This window comes from Rhinolophus sinicus, chromosome 12, assembly GCF_057876585.1.
Source record: "Rhinolophus sinicus isolate RSI-liver-muscle chromosome 12, RSI-T2T, whole genome shotgun sequence".
Lineage (NCBI taxonomy): Eukaryota > Metazoa > Chordata > Mammalia > Chiroptera > Rhinolophidae > Rhinolophus > Rhinolophus sinicus.
In genome coordinates this window covers 11,848,340-11,874,816 of record NC_142512.1, presented here as the reverse complement: position 1 = coordinate 11,874,816, position 26,477 = coordinate 11,848,340, and the positions used below count along the sequence as shown (strand labels likewise).

At 38.8% G+C, this 26,477-nt stretch overlaps 1 protein-coding gene across 1 annotated transcript; it reads right to left on the bottom strand.

Annotated features, from left to right (window-relative positions):
• Window positions 1-24,974, bottom strand: LOC109460130 (myosin-4). The gene is made up of 40 exons (XM_074319851.2): window positions 24,920-24,974; window positions 24,659-24,707; window positions 22,059-22,301; window positions 21,806-21,949; window positions 21,292-21,448; window positions 20,359-20,386; window positions 20,148-20,256; window positions 19,964-20,056; window positions 19,761-19,824; window positions 19,522-19,620; window positions 19,294-19,397; window positions 17,063-17,201; window positions 16,331-16,449; window positions 16,080-16,229; window positions 15,315-15,485; window positions 13,442-13,748; window positions 12,494-12,567; window positions 11,831-11,918; window positions 11,631-11,748; window positions 11,182-11,305; window positions 10,951-11,087; window positions 10,571-10,826; window positions 9,649-9,891; window positions 9,164-9,340; window positions 8,795-8,940; window positions 8,422-8,512; window positions 7,945-8,334; window positions 7,313-7,439; window positions 6,754-6,872; window positions 6,429-6,625; window positions 5,035-5,218; window positions 4,789-4,954; window positions 4,563-4,687; window positions 3,982-4,290; window positions 3,179-3,382; window positions 1,715-1,840; window positions 1,454-1,624; window positions 1,264-1,368; window positions 1,061-1,156; window positions 1-273 (listed from the first exon to the last, which is right to left on the bottom strand). Exons 3-40 carry the CDS (start codon window positions 22,260-22,262, stop codon window positions 121-123), a joined length of 5,814 nt encoding a protein of 1,937 aa, XP_074175952.2. The 5' UTR covers window positions 22,263-22,301; window positions 24,659-24,707; window positions 24,920-24,974; the 3' UTR covers window positions 1-120.
• Window positions 24,975-26,477: the final 1,503 nt, after the last annotated feature.

Below are 26,477 nucleotides of genomic sequence, written 5' to 3'. Positions count from 1 at the left end.
TTTTTAGATTGCAAAATTATCTGCAGATTTTATTTCCTTGATATTACAGTGACAAGTGACAGTGACAAAGAACTTCACATTTTGCGCATTTCTTTGGTCACCTTTCAGCATTAGAATGAATTACTCTTCACTTATGACTTTTGTGTGAACCTCCCGGCTCTTCACCCGCAGCTTGTTGACCTGCGACTCGGCGATGTCAGCCCGCTCCTCAGCCTCTTCCAGCTCGTGCTGGATCTTGCGGAACTTGGCGAGATTGACGTTGGATTGTTCCTCCTGAGGAAAGAAATGCATTTGAGAGTATAAGAACATTTGATGTTTTCTGATTCTTAGTGCCTGTATTACTAGAAGTAGCTACAGGATTTGCTTCACGAATGAGACAGTATAAAGTTTCTGTTGTTGGGTGATGTACCCACACACTCACCTCAATGAATGAGTGGGCTGACAACCCCCTGCCCAATCCCTTTCTCTTAACTTACTTCCTGGCAAACTTAAGATGCTACAATGACCACTGGAAGGTCAACATAGCAGGAATCTGAATCAGTCTTGTTTCTGTGAAACAAACTTTAAAAAGTAGGCACAGTAGTAGAATTGGCCACAGAGAACCTTAAGGAAGGTTTCAGAATTAACAGGATAAGAAACGTAACTGCAGCCAAATGAAAAAGAAATGTCCTGAGATGGATTTATCATGAAGTTAAATAAAAGTTAAACTTCAGAGCCCTCATTTGCATAGCCCTTATGAGGGCTGGGAATATAGCACCCCCAGATGGGAGTTGCAGAGTGTTCTCAATAGGGAGAGAATTGCTTTGTAACGAGGAAGCATTTCTGTGTTAACAAGTCTGGAAAATTGCTTAAAGAGGTCTCAGAAGAAATGAACCTGAATCTCTAAGGCTCTAATAATTCATGGTAAAATGTTCTCCTTCTCAAAAATAAATACTCATTTTCATACCTAATTTTGTATTCTCAATTTTATATTCTTTGCCTTAAAAAAAGCCTCTTAAATTCTATAACGTTGAAGCTCCACAAAACCTGGACTTGCTCCTGAACCTTTCAAGATACTCACAGCCTCTTCGGCTTGTCTCTTATACGCTTTAACTTTGGCTTGTAGTTTGTCCACCAAGTCCTGCAGCCTGAGAACATTCTTGCGGTCCTCCTCAGTCTGAAATGAAAAAGGTAGCAAATAAATAGTGTCAATATTTGAAAACAACTCATTTTTGTTTTCTTTTCTTGAAAATAAAATTGGGAAAACATGGAAAGGCTGGTCACCTGGTAAGTGAGTTCCTTCACTCTTCTCTCGTGTTTGCGAAGACCCTTCACAGCCTCAACATTGCGCTTCTGTTCATTATCAACTTCATTTTCAAGCTCCCTTACCTGGAAGACAACAAAGGTGTTTAACAAGTGGCTCTAACGAGCTGCATGAACAGTCTGGGAATCGAGTGAAGTGATGGAGACCCACCCTGGCCTCCAGTTTCTGGATCTGCTTCTTCCCGCCCTTCAGGGCCAGCTGCTCAGCCTCATCCAGACGGTGCTGCAGGTCCTTCACCGTCTGCTCCAGGTTCTTCTTCATCCGCTCCAGGTGGGCGCTGGTGTCCTGCTCTTTCTTCAGCTCCTCAGCCATCATGGCCGCCTAATTAGCAAATCAATCAAGATAATAAGGAAACGTGGTCATGGTGGGTCGCATACCCGTAGCAGGAAAACAAGTGCTCAGCGTGCTCACGTCAGTGATGGCCTTCTTGGCTTTCTCTTCTGCGTTGCGAGCTTCCTGGACAATGTCCTCCATCTCTCCCTGGATTTGGGAGATGTCTGTCTCCAGCTTCTTCTTGGTGTTGATCAGGCTGGTGTTCTGTTTTAAATTAATAAAAAAGGAGAAAAGCACATTTAATTATGAATATTTACATGATCAATTTTATTAGTGTATATAGGCATAAACTATTTATCTAAGAAATGTTCAGAATAAAAACCAAATCAAAAGTTGATTTTATGTTTATGCCTACTCTTCTTTCTACTCATATTTCTGTTAATAAAAATTCTCTGGAATTCTTCCAGGTAGAATTTAATTTTTGATATCAAAGATATTTGAAAATTATCAGTGGCTATTTATAAGCATAAAGCGCTACCCCTTCCCCAGGAAAAAATGTAAAGTGCTGTACTGTGTAGCACCACACAGCTCATGAATAATTGATGATTAACTTTTAGATGTTCATTCATATTTGTTGGTTCTATATTTTAAGTATAAAGTATATATTTAAGTATATATTTTAAGATTAGCATCATTAATGGTACAAAAATGATCCAAGAATCTTTTATGTTTTGGAAAAGTGATAATATTTGAAATATTCAATCTATTCAAGGGTACTAATACTGAGTAAGAAAAATGGTGTATTTTAATTTGGATATAAAATTATTTATAGTATGTGATTTTAACATTTCTGTGATGGCTATTTACTTATATTGTAACTTTTAAAAGTATACAATAATGTTTATTGTAATAGTAGAACATACAAATTAGCAAAAAAAGAGACAAAGAATAGTTATTGTCCTCTTACTACCCAGAAATAACCACTGATAACCCTTTTGTTTACCCTTCTGGATGTTTCCTAGATATTTTTAACAACAAAAAAAAAATATCATGATTTATGTATTATTTTTAAGTTGCTTTTTTAACTTTCTACGTACTACAATGGCTGCATATGAGCTATTGTGAGGATAGACCACCTTTTATGTAACGAATCCATTAGAAACAACAAATGCTAGCTAGCAGTAATGATCACCTCCATGAGTTTGAATTTAACAGCTTCTTTTTATATCCCATGAATTTAGCTTTGTGTGCACACATGGTGGCTTATTCTTTCTCTATTTTATTTGCTATCTAATGCAGTTTAGAGTTGCAAGACAAAATGTCCACCTATCTTGTATGTATGGTGATTGTTAGGGGGTCTTCTGTGCTTTTTTACAAATTTTCTAGAACTCAAAATTATTTCAAATGAACATGATTATGCCAGCCCATAAATATACTTGTGAACAAGCTAGGACCCAGGATGTACTTATTGATGTACATTTTCCAGAATTCCAGGAAGGGATTCTTGCCAAGACCACTCCTTACTATACAAACAAGCTTATCCTCTCAAGTTATCTTCATCTTTAGGGAATACATTTGCTTATCCGTAGTCCTGAATCTTACCTGGGTGTGCAATAGTTGCACACGCTCATTAGCATCCAGCAGCTCTTGCTCTGCCACCCTCCTGCTTCTCTCAGTCTGTTCCAGGGATGCCCTTAGCTCTTCAATCTCAGCCTGCATCAGGTTAGCTCTGCGCTCAACCATTGCCAGTTGTTCCTTAAGGTCATCTTGGGATCTGATGGCATCATCCAAATGTAGCTGAGTGTCCTACACAGAAAGAAAATGACTCCTGCTTATGCTCCAATTAAAGCAAATACAAATCTAATGTCATGTACACACATTGATCTTAAATTAATATCTTAGAGTATGATTAGACAGGAAAAATCTGCAAGTCCCTTTAATGACAAATCTTTTGTAGCCTAGGGTAGTAGTCCTGCTCAAAAGAACATGATGTTATATTATTTTAGATCCCGAATCATAGGAAAATACTATGGCTTAAGCTACAAAATTTTGGATCAGGAGATTATCCTTAGAGATCAGCTAGTCTAATGGTGTTATTTTGTGTATTTTAAACAAATGAAGTCCAGATAAATGAAGTGATTTATGCAGTGGCATGTAACAAAACTCTCTCATCACTTCCTCTGTCTCCTCACCCCTCACTACTTTGTCTTCTCTTCAGACAACAAAGTCAACTCTATCCTGTGCTTTCCGGAATTAAGCTCTTCTTTAGCTGTATACATAAAAATTTCAACTGATCACCATATTATTTAGGTGATGTATGGCATTTGGTCCTCCTAAAATATTAAAAATTGAGTTACCAATCATACTCAGACTGTATGACACCATGTGTGTTTATCCCAATGTACCTTCAGTATTCCTTGTGTGTTTCTAAGGTTCTTTATTGCCTCCGCAGCCTGACGGTTGGCATGGTTTAGCTGAATTTCCATTTCATTAAGGTCTCCCTCCATCTTCTTCTTGATCCTCAGGGCATCATTCCTGCTCCTGATCTCAGCATCTAGGGTGCTCTGCATTGATTCCACAACTCTGAGATGGTTCCTCTTTAGCTGATCAATTTCTTCATCTTTTTCAGCAATTTTCCGGTCAATCTCAGATTTCACCTGATTTAACTCAAGTTGGATGCGAAGGATTTTGCCCTCTTCATGTTCCAGGGATGCCTTTAGAAAAAGCAACATTTAGGTTTACCTAAGCATAAAGTTCAAAGAACTTTTTTTTTCAGTTATGATAATTTCAAGAAGGCATTAAAAAAACTCATAAATTTTCATACATCTTAATTCAGCCTATTACTTCTTCATTCCCAAGGTACAAGTCAGTATTTCTCACTGAATCATATGAGTTATCCCCTAAAAGTTTGCAACATGATTCATCTCAGTTGCTATTAATTTTTCAACTTATTTATAATGCACAGGTGAGCAAACAATACATGTACCTCTGCTTCCTCTAGGGCAGCCTGTAATTCACTCTTCTCTTGATCTATTTGTTTCTTTATTTTCTCCAATTCATGGATATGCTTTCCTCCCTCTGCAATTTGCTCGGTTAGGTCAGAAATCTCCTCTATAGTTTAATAATAAAATACCAAATTCAGTTGAGAGAAATGAAACATTGAAAAGATACTTCCCTGCCATTTTTGGAATAGAATGATTACAAAGACTCACGCTGTAAGTTCTTATTCTCTCGCTTTATGGTTTCAAGGTGATCCAGAGATTCCTCGTAGGCATTCTTCACCTTGAACAGCTCCGTGCTGAGAGACCGGGACTCCTTCTGGGAGGCCTCAAGTTCAGCCTGAGTTTCCTCATACTTCTGTTTCCATTCTGATAGGACCTGGAAGTACATCAGAACTAAGTCTCTGTAACCTAGAATCACTCCAGTTTCCCCCTAGGAAGCTGGTCACTGTGGTCTACCTTGTCAAAGTTCCTTTGTTTCTTGTCAAGAGCCGCGCAGGCAGCATTAGATCTCTCCACATCAATCATGAGGTCCTCCACTTCATTCTGGAGCCGCTGCTTGGTCTTTTCTAGAGAAGCACATTTGGAATTCACAGCTTCCACATGTTCCTCAGCGTCCTGCAGACGCTGGGCCAGCTTCTTCCTGAAAAGTTGGTCAGTGTGAGTGACCAAGAGCAGAATCAAAGTTACTGCAGGCAACTTTATAAAGCTGCTGACTAAGAAAACATATTTTTTCCCAAGATTCTTTGCTCGTATGTCTATAAGTTAAGGTTTTCTAAAATGTCTTCTCAGCACCCACTTTATCTCTTCTAGAATTCTGTTTTCCCTAGAGAATTTTTATCTTTATCTCAGGGGTTGTCAGATATATTTACGAGGCCATTTGTTTGTATGTGTGGTAATGGAGGAAGAGGAGGAGGTGGAGAGGTGGAGAAAGATTTAGCTGACTGAGAAATGTGAGGATATGGGGATGAGGAAGATGTGACAACCTTGAACAAGAGTCACATCATCAAAGGATGTTAGCATTGAATAGGGTCCTTAAACATTTTCTTGTATGGTCCTCTTTACAAATGAGGAAACTGGCCCAGAGTAACATGTTCAAGGTCATACAATTAATCAGTAACTTTCTGGGTTTAGTCAGCCCAGACAATAAATATTATTCCATTATTACACTTCTCAAATATCCTCCAATTTTACTGCTCCCTTCACCAGCTCACCTCTCCCAACCCACACTCTAATCTAGAATAGTCCACCTGCTAAAATCTCTCATTCTGTCTAGTTCTAACAACTACTAAGATAAATCAAATTTAGAGAAGCTTCCTTCGCTGGGGACATAATGGTTATTTTCCTTCTCGGTGTAACTCCCATGAGTTTTATTCCACAAACTGTGTGTTATTAGTGAAGAAGTTCATTTTTCTGGTGGTTAGTTAAATAATGACAGAGTATGAGGGTCTTATTCTGAATTTCCAATACTCCAGGTGGGGATAAACTAATTACTGTTAATTATAATGTTCATAATAATGTACCAGGTAGTCTCAATGTCTTCATTTCTCTTCATATTAAAGGAAATTAATTCTACTTGATTCATAAAGGGTATGCTGATAATTATTAACTCATTTTGCTGAAAATAAATTTAAGATCCTTTTGTAGTGGATCAGAATGGGGAGAGGGTGCCCACGCTCCATGGACATGCACTAGGATTTAAGGAGAATATGGTGCAATCCACCACTCTGCAATAAAATGGGCTGCAATCCTTCACTTGTCTCCATGTCTGGAATATTCTCTTTCTTTCATTTTTCCTTTGCTGTTTTTAAACATTTACTTCTTTCTGACCCCTCCCCACTAAGAGCCCGTACTTGGCCTCCTCCAGCTCCTCTGTGCGCTGGATGGCGTCTGTCTCGTATTTGGTCCTCCACTGGGCAACCTCGCTGTTGGCCTTGGACATTGCCCTCTGCAGCTCGGCTTTACCTTCCTGCTCCTCCTCATACTGTTCCCGCAGCAGGTCACAGTCGTGGCGGGCGGACTGCAGGGCGTGGGCCAGGGCATTCTTGGCCTGAACCAACCAAAAAGTGTGCAATGTAAGTTTATGTTCTGATCATCCATATTCTCTGTGTGAAGTTCAATAGTGTCTTCTTGATGCAGAATTCAAGTGGTTAAAAATATCAGCTGGAGAATTCTCACCTTAGATTCCTCTTCTAGCTGCCTCTTTAATTCCTCAATCTGTTGTGTAAATGCTTGTTTGCCTCGGGATAGCTGAGAAACCATAGATTCTTTCTCATCTAGCTGTCGTGAAAACTCACCTGTGAAAGACAAAACATAAGTGATTTTGTTCTGTTACCTAGGTGAAGAATAATTGAAAGAACTAAATAACGTTAGACCTCTTATTTCATATAATGGAAAGACTAACTCAAGAGCTTTGAGGCCGTTGGGAAGGTTATTTCCTGCTCTTTCAAAAATGTGTGCGTTTTCTTTGGTATTTTAGGGTTTGGGTTTTTTTGAGTAATGCTGAGGCAACAAAAATTTCCTCTGCTCAGGGAGCTTGATTCCTCCCCCCACCCCAATGATACCTTATAAATCATTCTTTTTACCATCTCACAATAAAAAGATGAAAGAATAACAAATCAATGGTAAATGGGTGTATGTGGCTCAAGAAGTAATTTGTGTTTGACAGGTATACACAGGTGGAGGCTTGCCTTTCATTCTTTACCACTCCACAGGCTGGTCGCATTTATTTACTGACCTGATTCTGTATGTAAACGTGCCCTCTGGGCTGACAATTCATTTATTAAGCGTTGTTGTTCCTCTTCCTTTGTTTTCATTTCATTAAGCTGGTCCTCTAGTGTGCGGCACATTTTCTCAAAGTTTCCCTGTGGTGAGAAGCACAAACAGAAAAGATGAGACATTTCGATTCATAAGTCTGGGATTTGGAGAGCTGTGAGTATTTGTGGAAAGGAGTTCCATTTTATTTACTTTTCTATCTACCTCAAAGCCCTACACATGCCTTGGATGTAGAGGTACATAATTTTGTCTGAATTAATAAATAAATTATTGTAAAAATGATATTGGAAATGACTGCGAAGCATAAGCATCATTTAGATTCTGCATCATGTAGAGTGTGGTTTTTAGGTACTTTGTTTATGTTTTTCCTGTATTTATATTCTCTCACGATGTTAGTGGCAACGTTTAAAGTGATTTCTACAAATAAGATGTGAAAACCAAAATGGTTCAATTCAATATAGTGATGTCTATTAGAAATAATCTTAATATTTGAGATAATATCTTAAGTTTGTACAGTTGGATTAGATGTAGTTGTATATAAATTTGATCGTTTTGAATTGTTGCAAATAAAGATGAAAAGGGGACAAGAAAGACCTTGGCTTTGGAGACAGTCTCCATGTTGCTGGCCAGGTCATCGATCTCCATCTTCATCTCGCTCTTCTCCTTCTCCAGCTTCTGCTTGACCCTCTGCAGGTTGTCTATCTGCTCCCCGAGCTCAGCGACGCTGTCCGCGTGCTTCTTCCTCAGGGTGGCCGCGGTGGCTTCGTGCTGCAGGGTGGCCTCCTCCAGGTCCCTGCGCATTTTCTGGAACTCAGCCTCCCTCTTCTTGTTCATCTCAATCTGGGCTGAAGTTGCCCCACCAGCTTCTTCCAGCCGCTCGCTGATCTCCTCCAGTTCCCGGGAGAGGTCAGAGCGCTGCTTCTCTGCTTTGGCCCGAGAGGCCCGCTCGGCCTCGATTTCCTCCTCCAGCTCCTCAGTGCGGGCCTGGGGGGTGACATATCAATATTAACCTGAATACATGGCATCCTTGCTTCGTGTAATGCCCAGAGAAGGTGGATGTCATATACTTACCTGTAACTCCTTGATCTTCTTCTGCAGCTGCATCGCAAGGGCCTGTTCGTCTTCAATCTTGCTTTGCAGATTGCTCATTTCAAACTCTTTCCTGTTAGAAGAGCATCACGTTAGCTCACAGTCAATTCTCTCAACAGTCTTCTTTTCTGTCTATAATCGAATGTCTTTATACTGCTGGTGTTGAAGAAGTGAGCAGTACATGTTTTGCAAGTCAATAATCTACTATTTTCATTAAATAAAATAGTGAAAGATATCATTGTTGTTGTTTTTTTTACATATGCCATGAAGTAATATTTTAGAGATCTTTAAAGCATATATTTCATCTGAAATGACAGGTAATAAGCAGGTTACAATTAAATTGTATCGTACTCACTTTTTGAGTTTCTCATCAAGCTGCTGTTTGTCATTTTCTACATCCATTGTGGATTCTTGGGCCAATTTTAGGTCACCCTCCAGTTTTCTCTTGGCTCTTTCTAAATCCATACGAAGTTTCTTTTCTTGTTCCAGAGATCCTTCAAGCTAAATTTATAATGCGTTTTATTTACTTCGGTTCTTAAGCACTGGACTCTATATTAGTAGCTTTCAAAGATACACAGGGCAATTGAAAAAGATACACCAAATAGCCTGAAAACATTAATTATTGCTTCCAACAGCAGCTAAAAGTTAATGAGCATCACTTAGGGTTACGCGTTACAATTGTTTATTTCCTCTTAAGGGGAAACACTGTGTTTTTCACACTTACGTCATCCACTTGCTGCTCCAGCTTGGTTTTAGCTTTGGTCAGGGTGTTGACTTTGTCCTCTTCTGCCTGCAGGTCATCCAGGGTCTGCTGGTGGGCCTCTTGGAGGGCCTTCTTCTCCTTGGTCAGCTTAGCTATGGTCTCATCCAGGCTTGCCATCTCTTCTGTGAGGTTTTTCACCTTTAGATTTGGACAAATATCAGGAATGTTAATGACATCCTGTCATCTTGATGAAAAACCTGGTAATAATCTTAGAGCAACGTCAGCCTGATAGAAAAGAGAAACTACAAGCTAACTCAGGCATATGTGGCTAAAACCTATGGGAGATAAAGGTCAAGGTAAATAGAAATTGTAAAGACTAAAAAGATGACATAATTATGATGGTACTTTCCTTTCATATTCAATAGTTTTAAGATAAACTTTCAATTAAAATACTTCAGTAATAAGCTAGCATTTGTAAATATTCTGAAAGGAATCATGATTTGTACCTTGTTCTCTGTGGCATGCTTTTCCTTTTCAACCTTGGCCAGTGTCAGCTCAAGGTCATCAATGTCTTTCTTCAGTTCTGAACATTCATCCTCCAGTTTCCTCTTCTTGGCCGTCAGCTCAGCATTGATCTCTTCCTCATCCTCAGCTCTCTCAGTCACCTCTTTGATCTTGGCTTCGAGCTGGATTTTGGTTTTGATCAGCTGGTCACATCTTTCCTCTGCATCAGCCAAACCTTCTGCTTCCTAAAGGGAGAAATTAAGTATTTTCATTTGTCTAAGCTCTATCTGCAAATACACAAAATTTATTAAAAGGTGGAAACCTCAATGACTGAACCAGTTTGGTCAACACATATGCCAACTAACTTGCCAGCTTTTAAAATCAAAAGGACAAAATGTTAGTAATTTCAATCTTCTGATAAAATATAATAACAGATCTACAACTATCCATGCATGGAAAGTTAAATCAGGAAAATGAGCCTTTTGGCAAAATTTGCACCTTTGCTACGTTGGAAAAGTCACTTATTTATGCTAAGACTCAGCTTTCTTTCATTTTTCTGTCCCAATAAAGAAAACATAACTTCTATTTTATGCAAAAAATATTTACTGAGGAGAGAACATTCTAATCCAAGAGACGGTTCTATAAAGAAAGGAAAATGTCGATGGATATTTTTATTATTTTGCTCACTGACAGCCAAATGATGTATGAATGTACATATGAGCATATGCAGCATAACTTGTGACTTTGCATCTATCGCTTCTTTAGGTCTGTGTCTTAGTATTTTTGAAAGGTAAACAATTACAACAAATGTTTCAGTGGAAACCATTTATTTATACACCTTAAATTTAAAAAATTCTCATATCAAGTCAGATATTGTTTGGATGATGTAAGATATGGCTAAACTATGCAATATTTAATACTCACAGATTGAACTTGAAGCTGTAAGTCATTTTTCTCTTGCATCAGAGACACCATTTTCTCTTCAAGTTCTTTCCTTTTTGCCTCCGATTTAGCCAAATCTTCTTTGGTCTTCTCAAATTCTTCCTTCATGTTGGCCATCTCCTTCTCTGTCTCCGCACTCTTGAGGAGGGGCTTGATCTTGAAATACAGCTTCATCCAGGGCCAGTGCTTCACATTCATGAAAGCACGGATATTGTACTGGATGCAGAAGATGGACTCTCTGTAAGAAACAAAAAAAGATGCAAATGAAAAAGAATGTGGAAAGTGACCATCCCTCAACAAAAGTAATGAATGCATTGGATTCAACTGTGAAGGTGGAAGAGGACTTGTACTTGGTCCCTTACCTCCTCTCCATCATCTTCTTGAACTCCACCCTCATCAGGTACCCTCTGCACATGGCTTGAGTGCGTGTGATGAGTTGGGCCAGCTTTTCATCTCGCATCTCCTCTAGAGTTCCCAACAGGCCAGCTTTAAAGAAAACCTTGCCAAAGAACCAATTTAATACGTTATTTCCATTCATGAGAAAGTCCAAAGGGGATGAAATTATGATAGATAGCAATTTACGTTGTTAGTACCTTGGTATGACCGAATTTGTACTGGGTGTGGTCAATGTCAATAGACCCTAGAAGTTTCTCAGAGGCTTTCTTGCTGTCAATGAACTGACCCTCTGGGATAGCACTTGCATTTAGAACCTTGTATCTGTCAGAATAAAAAGGATATTAAAGTGTGGTTTTTCTTCACTGAATTAAAAAGAGGTGGAACTCTTGGTAGCTATCATTGAAAAAATTATAGATTGATTTTTTTGGTGACAAATGCATTCAAATAATCAATCAGTGCTTTGTGTAGAACTTGCAAAGATATGATGAAACATTTATGATAATATAAACCAAGACTCCTTTCTTTTATGATCACATTTTAAATAATTGCATTTCAGTGTTCAAGGAAAAGTTGAAAAATATTTGAGTGATATGGCAATGTTGATGTAGACTAGCAAATTGAAAGGAATAAATAATGAGACACAAACCTCTGTTTGAAGTCTGCATAGAGGATTCTGCTGGGGAAGCCCTTCCTGCAGATACGGATGCCTTCCAGCACACCGTTGCACCTGAGCTGGTGCAGCACAAGTTCGTGCTCCATGGCCCCTAAAAAGAAGATATTTTTTCTGTATAAAAGTCTAAGGAAAAGTCACATTGAAGTCTTATTTGGGTATCAGAAATATCTTACCAGGGGTTTTAGTTTCATTGGGAATGAGACAGCGTACAAAGTGGGGGTGAGTGCTCTTCAAGTTGGTCATCAGCTTATTTAAATTCTCCTATAAAACCATATGAAAAATTTGAAAATAGTTTCTAGTTCCATCGACTTGCGAGTCCCTGACAATGAATGACCTGTGGTTAATGTGCTCCCATTTCATGTTTTAATGAGCTGTCTCAATGAAGAACAAATAATGACAGCCAAGAGAAAGCATATACATGAAGTATAGATAGAAAATTATGGGTTACACAAAACAGTCAACTTTAGTTTATTTTTCTCAATCACTGCCAATCAGTGAAAATTTGTATAGAGACTTTGGTCATACAAAATAGATGTAACTGAAACCAGTGGTTGCTTTTCAGAGAGGGTTTGATTTCATGTGAAATTTGTTTAATGCCAGATATTTCAGATTTGGGGCTTAGAGAGGATACGGCTCATTTATCATCAGGTTTGATGTGAAGAGACGCACTGTGGGTCCGCTTCTTGTTGTTTTTCCTGAGATATTTTTCAGATTTTGTTTAGTGCATAAGTACTTTTTTCAGCTTCACCATAGATTTCTTTAAAAGTTCTTGCACAGTTATGATAATTTAATTTTTTTACATAAGCAACCCTTTGGAATTCAAGAATATACTGTACCCTGAAAAGAGCTGACACTGTCTGGAAAGAAGAACCCTTCTTCTTGGCACCTTTCTTTCCACCACCACCACTTTCTGAAAAATAAAATAAAATAATTAAAATGATTTGCAACAGCCTTTTTTAAGTACTAGCCATCGACATCAGGGCTGCCAAAATTCCTTTGGGAATTTAAATTTGCACTCATTCCTGTTATCGTTCCTATTCGTCTTTCCATATCTCTCCTCCTTCAACTCTAGATTTGGAAAATATAAGCATTGGCTCACATTATAAGCATTCGGTAAAACAACACCAACAACGGAAGAACTGTGTATGAAAAGAGTATACTTGGGGAAGGGATGGGACTCCTCTAATCCAAATCAGCAAAGTCTATTCCCCTGGAGGAAGTGCCCAGGAGACAGAGTCGTGGTGCCTCCTTGGTGCACACATCCGCCAGAGAACAGGCAAAGTTGCCGGCTTGGTGTCAGGTAGGGGAACCTCTGCTGACTTGCAGGGAAGTCCTGTCTCCTCTTTGTCTATATTTTTCTGCTATTACTTGTACTATTACTGATGTTAGGAAACGTAAAAGAACAGAACTTCAATTTCTCAAGCACTAGTGCCCTGACAAACAATTTCCTCATCTCCAACTTAGTGGGATCCTTGAAGGAATCAATACTATTAATATGGTAGAAATGAACTGTATGATACTGAGCAAGTCACTTAGGCTCTCTGAGTCTCTGTTTCTTTACTGGTGAAAGGAAACCATAGACTAAATGATCTATAGTGTCAATTTTACTTCTGAAAGTCTATGATCGTAAGACGGTAGCACACTTATTAAATATACTTCATTTCATTAGATCCATATTGGCCGGTATTTTCATGTTAGGTCTTGCTATAAGTATATCTGTCCCTGATAAATAGTATATTTCTGGTTTGTGACTCGAGGAACATATTCACGATATTAAAAATGACCTTCAGCAGCTGCTCCCCCAGCGAAGAGGAGGGCCAGAGTCTTCATTGAAGACTTCTGATACAGCCCAAGCACGGTCTCGTTCAGGGGGTCCTTGTTCTTGTCAAGCCAGCCGGCGATGTTGTAATCCACGGTGCCCGCGTAATGCACCAGCGAGAAGTGGGCCTCAGCCTTGCCTTTGGCAGGCTTGGGCTTCTGGAAGTTGTTGGACTTGCCCAGGTGCTGTTCATACAGCTTGTTCTTGAAGGAAGTGTCTGTGGCCTTGGGGAACATGCACTCCTCTTCCAGGATGGAGAAGATGCCCATAGGCTAAGAGTAGGAAAAATGGGACAATGATGAGTCCCTCAGAAAAATATGCTCCAGTAATTTATGTACTTGGTGGAAACCTGAAAATATAACGTTCCAAAAGAAGACTTGGCATGATAAGAAATTAAATAGGCATGATACTACTTTATAGCCTATTCTCTACTACTGAAATGTGAAGCAATCATGTACCAAGGACATATGGGAAATATGTTAACTAGAAAACTCAATTAAAAAAAAAGAAGCCCATCTGTGCCACTTGACAAACTTTATGTGCAGAGTAGAAAATTAAATTCCAAAGCTACCATTTGAAAGCTGGATTCTTTATTCCATAAGTGTATATATCTAAATACTTTCTTTCCTACTGACAGTGTAACTTCCTTCACTGCAAATCTAGACATGACAAAAATATAAAGAGAAGAGAGATTATGAATAATGACTAGAAATGATCCATTCCCAGTAGAAAAGTTCGTCTCATGTTGTAGCATTAAAACTCTTTGTACTTCAAGCTGTATTCTCCACCACTGTGGAGTTAAGTGATGCTAATTTGGTTTTGCTTTGTAAGCAGATTGACTCTTTTCAGTGTCAAAATTGATATGAAAGCCTGGTAGAAAATTCTACACTGATGATTTTGCTTCAGTCACAAATTATCTTCCCCAACTATTTTCAGTGTTCCAGAAACTGAAATACTACAAAAAAACAGAGATGCCTTTTTTTGAGGACTGTATAGTTTTGGTGAATACTACAGATATTATATCATCGAATTAAAATATCTTTCTCTCCAACTGGGCACACCTACTCTGCTTTTACGCTCTCATCTTGCATATTTTTATGAATTTTGACATTAGTTTTTGAAGTTTTCCTCCAGGGCAGTTGCATTTGCTTTTTCCACTGCTTATGGTAGGATTCACAGAGATGCCTTATTGATACCAACAGGTATATGCTGAGTTTCCACTACACTTTTGAAGGTGTTTAATGATTGTTTGATGAGTTTTAACATCTTCAGAACTGATATAACTATTGCTTTACCCTCTTGATAATGCAGAAGTCAGGGCTCATTTCCAGGTAAGGCTATAGAGAGGTTCGATGTTTATTTAGTAGTCATTATTAGTTTACTCAGTAGTCATCAAAGTTTTAATGACTGTAACAATTGAAGAGTTAACCTTCCAACCTTTAAGATATCTTGACATATCCTGCCTTAACACACATGAACGATGATATATACACAATACACCATCATGAGTTCACCAGAGTTAATTAAAATACGCAGAAGGCTAGCTGTGATTTCATTTCTTTCTCATATGTGCATGAAATCATGTAGGAATAACAGTGAGGGAAAATAACAGTGAGGGATAAACGTGACTGTGTATGTGTGTGTGCTGTAATCATTTTTCTACAAATTACTTTCTTCGTTAAGAACAGATCACTGTGACGCACCTCACAACTGATTGGAGTACACAAGTATGTCATAAGGCATCACTGCTTGTTCTGTGAAAATGGGGAGTGCAGTTAAACATAGGAAGGTGGACTATTTGTTTTTCATGTTTTGAAGGCTTGAAACGTCAAACAGACCTTCTCGATGAGCTCGATGCAGGCAGCCAGGTCCATCCCGAAGTCGATGAACTCCCACTCGATGCCTTCCTTCTTGTATTCCTCCTGCTCCAGCACGAACATGTGGTGGTTGAAAAACTGTTGCAGTTTCTCGTTGGTGAAGTTGATGCACAGCTGCTCCAGGCTATTAAACTAGAGAAAATATAAACATTAGAAATTACTCATAACTTAAGTATTTGTATACTTAATACTTGTATACTACTAATATCTCCTTCTGAATTTAAGGCATTTTGGTTTATTAAATTACGAAGGCTCAGATTGTTTTCTTAACATATGAAATAATTCTAAACAAGGGAGAATTGACTCTCAGTACTTTGCTTTCCATGTAACTGCCTGAAATCACGGATATGAGGCAAAATACTGTTAAATGAGGACATCTTTTAAATATTCAGAGTAATTTAAGGAAGTGTTTCTATACTCATCTGCTTGGATCCAGGATAGATGTTGACTATTTTAACCTTTCATGATCATTTTTGAGACTTCTAGACTTGCAAGACTAAAACTCTCTTTTCCTATTTATACCTATTTACTAGTTTTCGTATCTCTTCGAAGACCCTTCTTTAGCATAAATTCCATTTTGTACTTTTGTAAAGATACTTTTGAATGCTCTAAATAACTTAGTCTTCTTTCATGTGTCTAGTTAGTTTGTAGGACAGCTATTTTCCAATATTGACAGCAGCAGCAAGATCTGTAAACTTTCCTGCTACAAAGTTCCTGTTAACTCACATCAAAGATCTCAAAGCCAGCAATGTCCAAGACCCCGATGAAGTACTGCCGGGGCTGCTTGGTGTCCAGCTGCTGGTTGATACGGGTGACCATCCACAGGAACATCTTCTCGTACATGGCTTTGGCCAGGGCGCCCACCGAGTTGATCACCTTCAAGAACAACGGTAGTTTAGTTTTTGGATTGAAGACAGTGATGGACCCTTGAGTCTTCTGTGGTTCAAATGAATCAGAGGGTGTGAAGTCATCTTTACCTGCTGCACAGTCTGGCCTTTGGTGACGTACTCATTGCCGACCTTGACCCTGGGGTAGCAGAGGGCTTTGAGCAGGTCAGCAGAGTTCAGGCCCTGGAGGTAGGCTGCCTTGTCAGCAACTGCATGAACAAGGTAAGAATGGTGAAACCGGTCCTGGCTTACACAAGTTAAGGTGTGAATGACAATGACACAGGAAAAAAGTTTTGCTCAAAGAGTAGTATGTACAAATGTGGCAAAATCAACTCATTTGCTAATATTGTTTCAAAAGCATTGCTAATTCCAGTCATTTTTAAAAAAATGATAATTTGAGACTTGGGGAATTGATGTTCTGTGTGATATTTGAAACACAGCTAAAGTGGACCACAGATAAAAATGATATGAGAAACTCTAGTCTAGATAAATAGTGATAGGAAAATTCAGATCTGTTTTTTTTTTTTTTTCCCACAGTGCACGTGGGCACACAGTTTATTCACTGGAATAAAAAAAGTTTTAATCACATAGCAAATACTAGCTTGCAATAAGCCAATGAAGAATGGAATGGGCAGAAATCATATCTCCACAAGTCTGCTCAGTCATGTAAAACACCAGGCAGTGAGTGTGCGTGTCATTTCTTTCCCTTGATACCGTTTCCTTTCATTCAATAAGTCAAAGAAAGTAAAATCATGGTCCATGCCTTTGAGGAGCTGATGATGTCAATTCTGTTAATTGAAAAATATCCACAGGGTGTGGTACCTTCAGTGCCATCTGGCTCAGCTTGCTCTTCCCTTTGCTTTTGCTTGAATTTCATGTTCCCATAATGCATCACAGCTCCTGTCAGCTTGTAAATGGCCCCCTTTTCATCAGAGCTGAAACCCAGGATGTCCACAGCACTCTGTGGGAAGAGTTGGATTTAACTCACCTCACAATTATCGCCATGGAAGCCTCAAGATACTCCTCCCTACTTTTTTCCTCATCACGCATTGTCTTATATTTGACTAACACTTTGTCATTTTCGAAAGACACTCAGATTCATCACCATCTTGCTCCACGTAGCAACACCAAGAGGTATTTAGACAGTAAAAGTTGAGTCATGCGGACAGCAAAGATGTTAGATGACTTGTCCACACTCACTCGGCCAGGACTCGGAGCCATGGTTTTGGATACCAAAGCCAGTGCTTTCATCATCTCTCCACATGAGCCTGGCCTTGCCACACATACTTATTGTCTCATGGGTTTCCTTGCTCTTTTCTCCAGCCTCACAAATCTCTATTTGCTCCTCCTTCTCCTATGTTGTCCTAACCCAACACATAATCAAAGTCTACCTTCCCACACTAATGGGCATGAAGGATGCAGTTGGGAAGAGGGTGTGAGGACAACAGCAGTGGCCTGAGTTTTTCTCCACCTGCCTCTCTGATACCAGATCACAGCTCAGCTGAGCATGAGACTCCTGGCAGTGAACTTTACCTGACAATTATTCATGTAGGTAAGAGACATTTGTGGAAAGACTTTTCTCCTTTTATTGAAATACTTTTGCATCTTTTTCCTCTATCAGATTTTGATTATCTTCATAGTTGCTCATGCTAAGCTTTGAAAAGGCTTATGCAGTGGGGGCAGGCATCAGAGAAGGTAGAAGAAGGTATGGTTATTTACCATGTTTGTCTCCTAAGACGCTTTCCTCAGATTATTGCCGTTCAGTTCTGCTCACTGACTACCTATTTACAGAACCTAGACCTTATTACAGAAGTCCTGGAGCAAGACTGCTACATTTGTCTAACCTCTGTCACTAGGAGCATTTCTCAACTCCGTATCACGTTTGGACATATGAATATAGTAATAAGTTATAGAGAGTAAGAGCTGATATTTATAAGATAAAGGCACACAACTAGTTTGTAGACTTCTTGAAAATAATACTTTAAAAGTATATTTGCAAGCAAGTTTCAATCCTATCTTGGGAATGTTGAGATATTCCCACTGGTGTAAAAGTTAAGAATAATCAAAGAAATTTGACTATTCAGAACCTTAAAAGAAAATGCAAAAGATGTATAAAGAAAATAAACCAGAGTAATAATCCTTAAAAAAAAGAGGAGGGGGTCTCCTATCCAAGTATTAAGCAAAATAAGTCAGAAAAAATCGAGACCCATATAATTTCACTCATATGCGAGATATAAAACTGAAAGCAACAAACAAACAAGATACACAAATAAGCAAAAACTCATAGATACAGACAACAGTTTAGTGGTTACAGAAGGTAAGGGGGAGAAGGGGTGATGAAAGAGGGAAAAGGGGGTCAAATATATGGTGATGGAAGAACTGACTCTGAACACAGTGCAATATATAGATGAAGTATTATAGAAATGTACACTTGAAACCTATATAATTCTACTAACCAATGTCACCCCAATAAATTTAATTTAAAAATTTTTAAAAAGAGGAAGGGGAGAGAATCTAAAGTTTCAATAATAAATGTAAAGGCTGCATGGAGTCCCCAAAAGAGTATTTTTCAGATGGACAATCCATTTCTTCTTATGCTGCATAGGCAGGAGAGAATTATATTATTAGCCCACGGAGGTATATTCAAAAGAAAGTTCATATTCACATTCGATTATAGAGGAACTGTGGGAATTTCATATTCTATTACAAAAAATGTAAAAATATTATAGCTGTTTCTCAGATTCTTGGATGTAGACTCTGGCATAAAATGAAAGGGAAGCATCGCTATTGGAGTACAAAAATTGACCAAAAATGACTGATGAAATAAGAAAAAAAAAGCCAATTATCCAAGGACTGACAGAGACCTAACATTTATTACAGACATTTAAAGTTTCTAATACGTGTGTGTGGGGGGAAGGGTCGCATTGCAATATCTTGTAATTTCATCCCAGGGGTAGGAAAGCCTGAAAGATAGTATTGCCTAGTTACAGTCTTTCTGATTATCCACTCTAATAGAGGAGAGTGCTGTGTACTGGAAAAGATCTGTGACTTACATCTGTGGCCATCAGCTCTTCCTGGTCATCAATGCTGGGGACTGTGATCTCACCTTGACTGACAAAGGCAAAGTCGTATGGGTTGGTGCTGATCAGAAGCAGTTCTGAGCACATGGAAAAGAGTAAATACAGACAGAGTTACTTTAGTCATCAACAACACTTCAGAGGGAACTTCTTAGATGGGCTGGTATTGTTTCTTGGCAGAAATCAATCGCAGCTATTTCTTACCAATCAGCTCTGGTTTTTTGTTGGACATAATTTGATAAAATATGTGGTAGCTTCTCTCAGCCTTTAGCTGGAAAGTGACGCGGGACTTTTCTAGCAGATCTAGAAAGTGAGATGAAAAGAAAAGGCCCCAGTGGAAAATGAGGTGTTTGGAAAGTTCACATGACATAGCTAAGAACAAGATTTTTAATATGTACCCCAAAGAAAAAGATTCTCAATCACTAATATTTATTATTACTTACATGTTTCAATATCTGCAGAAGCCAGTTTGCCTGTGGTGCCAAAATGGATCCTGATGAATTTACCCTTAAAGAGGCAAAGGAGGACTTATTGTACATATTAAAAGGCAGACACTATTTCTCTAGTTATGGAACAAATAGAAAAGATGTTGCTACAGAAGAGGCAGTGCTGATTCTCGCACGAAAGGGAAGACCAAGAGACTTACAAAGCGAGAGGAGTTGTCATTCCTCACGGTCTTGGCGTTGCCAAAGGCCTCCAGGAGGGGGTTGGCGCTGATGATCTGATCTTCCAGAGTCCCCTGCAAAGGCAAGAGCCGTCCTCACATCTGGGGCTCCAGACTTCCTGAGAGCCCTGGCAGTCTTGATGCTGACTCTGGCTGTCAGACTCACCTGCATTTTGCCAGGTTCCTCCTTCTTCTTCTCTCCAGTGACTGCAATTGTTGCAAAGTACTGGATGACACGCTTGGTGTTCACAGTCTTCCCTGCCCCAGATTCCCCACTGTCAAGTCCAGACAGAAGAAAAAGTCAGAATCTAAGGCTGTAGTAGTAACCACTGCAAGGATCAAAACTCAACAGAAAAGAAGACGTGAAATGTACATACGTAATCAGGATTGACTGGTTCTCACGATCTGTGAATGAGAAACTGAAGCTGAAGATAATGTTTAAAAAAAAAAAAAAGAACCTTAGCACATAGATTAACACCGATGTTGTAAACTCAAAATTGTCTTTTAAAAGCCCCCACTCTATGGTGATGGAAGGAGAACTGACTCTGGGTGGTGAACACACAATGGGATTTATAGATGATGTAATACAGAATTGTACACCTGAAATCTATGTAATTTTACTAACAATTGTCACCCCATAAATTTAAAAAATAAATTAAAAAAAAAACACGAAAAAAGCCCCCACTCACCCCAAAATTATAACTGTATCAATTGGTGCTTTGCTTTCTTCACAAGATACTTTTTAAAAATAAGTAATTAAGTAAAAACAAAAAGATGTGCTAATTAATCAGTGTGCTAAACTCCCAATACCTTTAGTGTGATAGAATATGTAATGCATTATTTCACCATATTGCCCATGAGAATAAACTATCAATAGTAGATGGATGAATAATAGTTTCATGTCCTAGTTCATAGTTCAAACTGCTGTCATGATGTGAATAATGTCCAATCTGAAGTTTTATATAGTAATTGTGGCAACTTATCTCTAAGAGATTTCAAAGTTTACTTTTTAGGAGAGATGATATGTTAGGTATAATTAAAATGCATAGTTGATGCCTACATTTAGTTGATTTTGAGCTGTAATTTGCATTAATTAATTTGGATTTTAGCATAGAAATCTAAGCAAAGTTCCTTATAGTTTTGGACCTGGTGCATTTCATTCTAAATATATTTCCCCAATTTTATTAGTTCTATTATTATGTTCGTGCTGAACATTTTATTCTCCAAATACTGGCCCTATGTCTTCTGTGTTATCAATATACACATATTTTATAAGTGGCTATAAAAATTGTAACTGTGGACTCACTCACCAGTTAGCATGAACTGATAGGCGTTGTCAGAGATGGAGAAGATGTGGGGCGGGGCCTCCTGGCGCTTTTTGCCTCGGTAGGCAGACACCACCTCGGGGTTGTACACCGGCAGCCACTTGTAGGGGTTGACGGTGACACAGAATAGGCCTGAGTAGGTCTGTAGGAAATGACATGGTTGCTCAATCAGTAATCACCTCATTAATCTGCCTTGGAATTATGGAGAGAGAGACCTAAGTACTGCATTAGTTCCCATAAGGCTTCATGGTTTCATTCATTTGCTGCCTCCCTCTAACACCCACCGTGGCACAAAATGCTGCAGTTTTTCAGCTAATTCAGGATTAGGGAGATGGCTTTCCACATACATATTTTCAAATACATCAGGATTTACAACACTAACCAAATGATGGGTCTTGAGATAACACTGCAGTAGCAAAGTCTGAAAATAAAGTCCAGTGTGTTTTAGCTAACAGAGTACTTGGAGTTATGGAACAGTGAGGTCCAAGGGGGCACTCACGTAGATCATCCAGGCTGCGTAACGCTCTTTGAGGTTGTACAGCACCGCGGGCTCGTGGAGATGGGTCATCATGGCCATGTCCTCGATCTTGTCGTATTTGGGAGGGTTCATGGAGAAGACTTGATCATCCTTAACTGTGACAGTCTGTTAAGAAAAGGAGAAGCCTGTGTGTATCAACTAAGTAGTAGAAAAGGGTTCAAAGGTCAATTACACCTCCCCCTCCTTTTTACTTATTTATTTTTTTTTTACTCACAGCTCCACCTTCAGTCTTGGCTGTCACCTTCCCTCCTTCCCTGCTCTGCACTGTCGCTTTCACGTAGGATTCCTTAGGGTCCACCACAAAGACAGAGTTCTTGGCATCAAAGGGCTTGTTTTGGGCCTCAATGCGCTCCTTTTCAGGCTTCCGGAGGTAAGGAGCAGCCTCCCCAAAAATAGCCATCTCTGCGTCGCTACTCATGGCTGCCGGTTATGGATGGCAGCACAGCACCAGGTGGACCTAGAGGGAAGAAACAGAGTTGGACGATGCCCCAGGGTGTGGGTGGACAGTCTCCTGTCGCTCTCACATTAACGTGCTTTGCTGGATTGGCCATGTTTACTTCCTCACCCTTGCTTTTATGCCTCACTCCTGTACACCATGTAAAGTTTCTGAACGAGTAGTTCATTGCTTCGAAAGCCTCATATTAGTAGCTTAATTTTTCTGGCTTTTTAAAGCCTCCATTGTGTCTTCTCTATGAGCTGAGAAACATGGAGGAATTGACGTTTCAGTCAGCAACGTTTGTAATGCCCCAAGTGTGTCTAGAAGCTTTTCTTTTTCTGCTTGCTTTTCTTTTCTTTCCTTTTTTCCACATCACCCCCCCTTTTTTTTGACATAGTGATGATACAAAGAAATGGAAAATAACTGTTAAAAGTGGCTTTACAATCTAAATGGACCTACTTTAAAAACTCAAATATTTAGGCAAATTTTCCTCCTGCCCCAAATTATTAAAGTTGGATGTATAAACGAGACATAAAAATTATTAAAATTGGATTTTTGAAAAGGTACATCTGTTCAGTGAGGACATAGTCCAGGTTGAAAACATCTAATTAGCACAAATAAATTCCCAGTTAACTGACAAGTGTTAGGTAAATAAAGGGAAAAATAAGTACAACAAAAACTGAAAATCTAACAAACGACTTTGTCCTAAGTCGAAATTAAGTATGTTTTATCAATTCTTAAATTGTGAAAATCAGAAATATTGTCTAAACGAAACATAACTTTAAAAGTTTCTTGGAGAAAAAAATGAATTTTTAATAAAATTTTTGTAGCGATTGTATATTTTTAGTCTATACTTTCCTTTGTTTTTAGCTGGATTGTAACATACCAATCATTTTTATGATTCTTATTGTTGTAGGTCTCTCTCTCTCTCTCTCTCTCTCTCTCTCTCTCTCTCTCCATCCCTTCTTCCCGCCCTCTCTCCTTCCCTCCTCCTCTCATCTTAAAAATACCAATCCTCTAAAAATCTCTTCTGAAATGGGTAGCCAATATAAAGTTTCAAGCCAAAATAAACTTAATTTTTTTCCCACTGAGAAATTAGTTGTGAGAAAGTAAGTCCTCTTGCCCTGATGGCAAGGAGAGGATGAGTGACCAGGGTTAAACAAGGTGACCTTTGTGGAGCAGAAGAGGGGCTGGTTTGTGGAAAACAATGTCTTGGTTGACAATGACAACTGCCTCAACCTTTTATAGGCTTTCCAGGAATCTTGGTCTTTTATCATCAGCATTAAACTTCCTCTCAACTTACACAATGTTAGATATGGAATTTGCTGTTTACTATATCTCTGAAATCAATGTAGTTCATACTTGTAAAAGTCTTTTAGACAGTTTCAGGGGACAGATGTTAGAATTTAATATTAGGGTTTTTTTTTCCTTCAAAGGAGAAATGTAATTCAATTAATTACATTGTATTTTGTTTCTGTGTTTCAAGGCTTGTTACGGCAAGTCCTTGAATCCATTTGCACGGTGATAATTGCCTCAAGTTCAACAAGCAACATTCCTACACAGTGTGTCCTGTTCTTTTCTAAGTGCATAAGCTGATATATTAAATATAAACTCATATGAAATAATTATTAAATGGATGTATGTATATTATGTATATTCTTAATACAGAAAGTATAGGTCCTGACACGTGGAATTGGGCGAGGTCCTTTAAATGTTTTTGTTCTATGGGAGGAGTCCTTGGAAGCCCCCGACTTACATCAGAGATGGCAGGAGCTGGAGGGACCCTAACAGTCACCTAGAACACAGCCTCCTCATTTTACTGATGAGGGAACTGAGGCTCCTTCAACTAAGGAGAGTGGCAGGGTCATTCAGTGTCACAGAGGTATAAAGTGGTGGGGTGGTGCTCGGACATGAACCCTGTTCTCCTAAGTCCAGAGTCAGTGCTAATTCCACTGCAACACACTATTTCAAGATGCATAAATGTCAACTGGCTTGACCCAGGAAACTAGAGTCAGTGAAAAGCCTGGCTTGGCATCTAGAAATTTTGACTTCCAGATCACATAGTGTTGATATTCCCACTCCATCTCTCTGATATATCCTTATTGGTTAAGTTGCAGTAGTAGTTCACATTAAATATTGCATGCGATCATTGCATTCTTTTGGAAGGTCTAACAACATGTAAAAGAGAAGAGTCATTAAATTTTGTGTGCTTAAATGATCTCAAAAGTCAAAATTTTATGAGAAGCCATGTTTAAAGAGCAGCTGCTCCTTGTATCTTATTCCCAATACTGAATTAAGAAATAACATGGTAGCTCTTTAAGACATGGACATTTAGAGATGCCTTTGTTCTTAGGAGCGTAATAATAGATTACTCTTACCTCTTGTGTTACCAGATGGAGAAGATGGCAGGCTCAAAGCAGACAACTACTGTTGAAAGAAAAAACAAACAGGGGAATGCATATTCTTTTATCTTATTTTTCTCATTTAATCACAAAATAATAGTAACTATGTGCACAATATCATTCTTAGGAATGTTGGAAAGAAAAATTAGAATTTGGGAAACAATAGCCATCTCCCTTAAGTGACTAATAATTATCAGGAATGTAAAACTAGCCAAGTGTTCTTCCACGTATACATACCTTAAAGAATTTTGAGGACGGACAGGACAGAGGCATCTCCACTCCACTTTTATAGAGACCATTCTGCCAACACAGCAGCCACCTCAGCTGTCCTATCTGGGAAACTACTTGGCAAAACCTTTTTTTGGCAATCTCTTTGCACAATATTCACTGACTGTGGCCGTGAATGGATATAATTAGAAATATTTGTTGTCACCTATAAATAATTTGATAGAGGATGATCTAGGGGTTGTTTTTTTTTTTTTATAGGCATTTGATAGGGGATGGGGATTCAGAGCTTCTAAGGGTGTTTCTCCAGGTTTGCTTTTGCATCATTCATCACAGAATTCAAAGCCAGGTTCCCACTTACTCTCCTGCCTATAAAATTGGTCTGACAGAATCAGCCTGATGTGAGACGTTTAGGATGAATTGATTTGTTAGTGTTTAGAGCCACTAAGAAGCTGGGGTGAATTTTAGATCTGATGCTATGATGGGAAGCAGTGACTGATGGATATTAAGGCAGAAAATTCCTAGCTCAGGTCCAGAGTTTAGAAACCCTGGCAGTCGATTCTTTTAAAGTCTGATCGCCTAAACATGAAGGAGAAAGTCAATTCTTAGATTAGGCAGTGGTGACGAACCAGTGGTGGAATCATAAGGATTTAGAATAGATATAAACACTCTGTTCCTTCTCTGGAGGAGTTGCCATGGATATCTCCAGCTCATATGTTTTCCCTGAGGGGACAACAGGATGCTGTTGGGGGACAACATGAGGATGGGGGACAACATGATGTTCCGTGCATGTTTCCACTGCATAATGGAAGGAGACACAAACATGCATTCCTAGCTCATGGGCACATCCTCACGACTAACTGTAGCTCTAACGAGGTGGGTACTACATATTTTTACTTAAGGGGGGAGGAAAGGCACGGGATCCACAATGCTCTCTTTGTGAATTAAGATGATAAGTGGGCCATCACATATGTGCATGATACTTGTAATCTGGGCTCTGGTGGTTTTGCCACCTACACAGCTGTTGCTAAATATGACAGGAAATCTATCTAGTCTAAGTATGTCCCTAAGATCTGGTGTGATATTTTTGACTGTCATCTGCTAGCTTAAATTACTGATGAATGTGATTAAAGTGTTTATACATCCTATTGACTTAGAATTTCTCTTTAACACATAACAGATTGAATCGTTCATACTTTTTATTTCTTTTGATTCAATAATGTGGACTAGTTGGTCAGATTTTTTTTAAAAATCTCCTTGGAACTAATTCATAGAAGTCTAATGATTTACCAAAAATGTTATGTTCTAAACCAGAAAGAAGAAACATCTTGATTTTTCTCTAATTTAAGATTTTCATGATTACTCACTTATTTTACTTCTTTTGCAACTTAACATGTAAATTATAGGCATAATAAATGTTATCAAACACATGTACTACTCTTGGAGCTGAAAGATAAAGGAGAAACTGTGAATGAGACCAAGACACATAGGCTGAGTTATACAGGTATAGCTAATGAGACTCGGCCTACTTTTCTTAACAGTCAGAGCTTTGACCTATTGCAGGTAGATT